General features: G+C 32.5%; 1 protein-coding gene across 1 annotated transcript in view, besides 8 other annotated features; it reads left to right on the top strand.

The window, feature by feature from the left end:
- Positions 1-2,788, top strand: part of EDI_024060 (trichohyalin, putative) — a gene marked incomplete at both ends in the record, with an annotated part of 3,974 nt that overhangs the window by 639 nt on the left and 547 nt on the right. The window contains one exon of the mRNA XM_001737560.1: positions 10-2,737. Within this exon, the coding sequence (XP_001737612.1) occupies positions 10-2,737 (2,728 nt within the window). The remainder of the gene's footprint in view (positions 1-9; positions 2,738-2,788) is intronic.
- Positions 1,749-1,826: a microsatellite.
- Positions 1,776-1,954: a microsatellite.
- Positions 1,963-2,098: a microsatellite.
- Positions 2,131-2,207: a microsatellite.
- Positions 2,228-2,360: a microsatellite.
- Positions 2,362-2,550: a microsatellite.
- Positions 2,569-2,703: a microsatellite.
- Positions 2,706-2,779: a microsatellite.

Genomic DNA, 2,788 nt, shown 5'->3' with positions numbered 1-2,788 from the left:
TCCTACTAGAATAAAACTTCAGAAAAATCAACAATTACCACCTCAAAAAGTCCTGAACCTCAACAACAAATAACACCTAAACCCACTAGTTATGGCTCTAAAACTCCTTCATCTTTAACAACACAACCCAAATTACAAACAAAATCTAATAGTATGTTTTCAAAAAAATCAACTAAACCAACAACTACTTCTAGCATAACAAACTCAGTTAAACCAACAACAACTCCAACGAACAAATTTTCTAGCTCATCAACACCTACTGTTAGTACACCTTCTAGTAATAATGAATCATCAACTCAAAAATCACAAAATTCATCATTTACTCCTCGGGCTTTTGGTTCAAAAATTGATACATCTGCAAAATCAGGATCAATTAACAATCCAACTCACTTTGTTTCTAATCCTCAACCACAACCTGTTACAAAGAAATCATTCACAACACCATCTTCCTCTACTCTTAAACAAACAACACAACCAAATAGTTCTTCAGTGAACTCATTTAATAAGCCAAGTGTAGTTAAGCAAACTACTACTTCTTCAGTTAATACTAGTAAACCACTAACACCTAAATCACCTACATCATCTTTGAATGAAAATAAATTATCAACAAGTTCTCACATCAACTCTACTATACCATCTCCAATTAAACAAACACAATCAAAAATATCACAACCTCTTCAAATGAGAAAACAATCACTATCATCTTCTCAACAATTAAATGCAGAACAAGTGAAACAACCATTATTTAAAACAACAACCAATACTCAAAAACAACAACCAAGTATTCCTAAACAAGACTCCTTCTCTCCACAACGAGTTGTTAAATCACCAGAACCAGCTTTAAAAGACACACCACAAAATGTTTCTAAATCCACTGAACCTGCTAAAACAACTACTACTGTTAAAGGAATACAAAAACATAGTACTAACCCTGTTAAAGAAGTAGAGTCATCAACTGTACAAGAGTCTATTAAATCACCAAAAGTTCAACAACCCAATATTGAAAAACCTATCACATCTAAGTACCAATCTACTGCTAGCCAACCCAAATTATTGGTAAATCTTAAGTCATCATCTACAAGCTCATCTCCATCAAATACAAATACTTGTGATAAAGAAAAAGTTGATTTATCTAAAATGTCATTTGTCCAAAGACAACGATATTTGAGAGAACAACAAGACTTAGAAGCACAAAAAACTTCTGTAACACGTAGTGTTGCTAAGCCAACTCCCTCATTCAAAAAATCTCCAACACAAAGCAATATTGTTGAAGAAAAACAAAAAGAAGATATGAAACAAGAAACTAATCAACAAACTGAAGAAGTTGATTTGTCTAAAATGTCATTTGTCCAAAGACAACGCTGGGAAAGAGAACAACAAGATAAGAGAGCAGAACAAACAACTGCAAAATCACATGGGTATGAAGCAAAGTTTGCTAAACAAACATCAACTCCTAAAGATATTGTTTACCAAGATACTCATGAAGATGTAAATGGTAATAGCAAAGAACTACAACAGGGTAATGAAGAAGATCAATGTATCAAACCTTCCAGTATGGGACTTAAATCAAGTGCAGCTCAAATTGTAGCCCAAAGAAAGAAATTACCAAAGAGTGGAAAGAACAATACTTTAACTGGATCAGCGTCGCTTAATGCTTACATCCAAAGACAAGAACAATACAAACAAGATGAAATTGAAAGAGAAAAAATACGTATGGAAATGCAAAGAAAACGTGAAGAAATTCAAAGAAAACAAGACGAAATTAGAAAGATGAGAGAAGAAACTGAAAAACAACACAAGAAAGGAGAAGAAAGATTAAAACAAGAAGAAGAACGACTTAAGAAAGAAGAAGAAGAAAGAAAGAAAAAGGAAGAAGAACGTTTACGACAAGAAGAAGAAGAGAATAAAAGAATTAAAGAAGAAAGACAACGTAAAGAAGAGGAATTAAGAAAAAAGAAAGCTGAAGAAGAAAGAAAGAGAAAATTAGAAGAAGAAGCACGTAAACGAAAAGAAGAAGAAGAACAAAGGAAAGAAGAAGAGGAAAAGAGAAAGGTAGAAGAGGAATTAAAGAAGAAGGAAGAGGAAGAAAGAAAAAGAAAAGAGGCTATTGAATTGAAAAAGAGACAACTTGAAGAAGAACGTAAAAAGAAGGAAGAAGAAAGAAAGAAAAGGGAAGAAGAAGAACGTAAAAAAGAAGAAGAGGAAGAGCGGCTCAAACAAATTGAACAAGAAAAACAAAGAAAACTTAAAGAAGAACAAAAGAGAAAAGAAGAAGAGATTAAACGTAAAAAGGAAGAAGAAGAGCGTAAGAGAAAAGAAGAAGAAAAACGCAAACGTGAAGAGGCAGAAAGAAAAAGAAAGGAAGAAGAAGAGCGTAAAAGAAAAGAAGAAGAGGCTAAAAGAAAAATTAAAGAGGAAAGACAAAGAAAAATTGAAGAAGAAAGAAGAAAAAAAGAAGAAGAAGAACAAAGAAAGCTTGAAGAAGAAAAAAAACTATTAGAAGAAGAACAAAAAAGATTAGAAGAAGAAGAAAGAAAGGCAGAAGAAGAAAGAAAACGTCTTGAAGCTGAAAGAAAAAGAAAGGAAGAAGAAGAGCGTAAGAGAAAAGAAGAGGAAGAAAGAAAAAGAAAAGAAGAAGAGCGTAAAAGAAAGGAAGAAGAAGAAAGAAAGAGGAAAGAAGAAGAAGAAAAGAGAAAGAAAGAACTAGAGGAATTAAAAAAGTTAAAAGAAGAAGAGCGTAAAAAGAAAGAAGAAGAGTAAAGAGAAGCAGAAGAGAGAACGTAAGCTG

Source organism: Entamoeba dispar, genomic scaffold (genome assembly GCF_000209125.1).
Source record: "Entamoeba dispar SAW760 scf_1105229460687 genomic scaffold, whole genome shotgun sequence".
In the NCBI taxonomy this organism is placed as follows: Eukaryota; Evosea; order Mastigamoebida; family Endamoebidae; genus Entamoeba; species Entamoeba dispar.
This window is presented reverse-complemented; position numbering and strand designations above follow the sequence as displayed.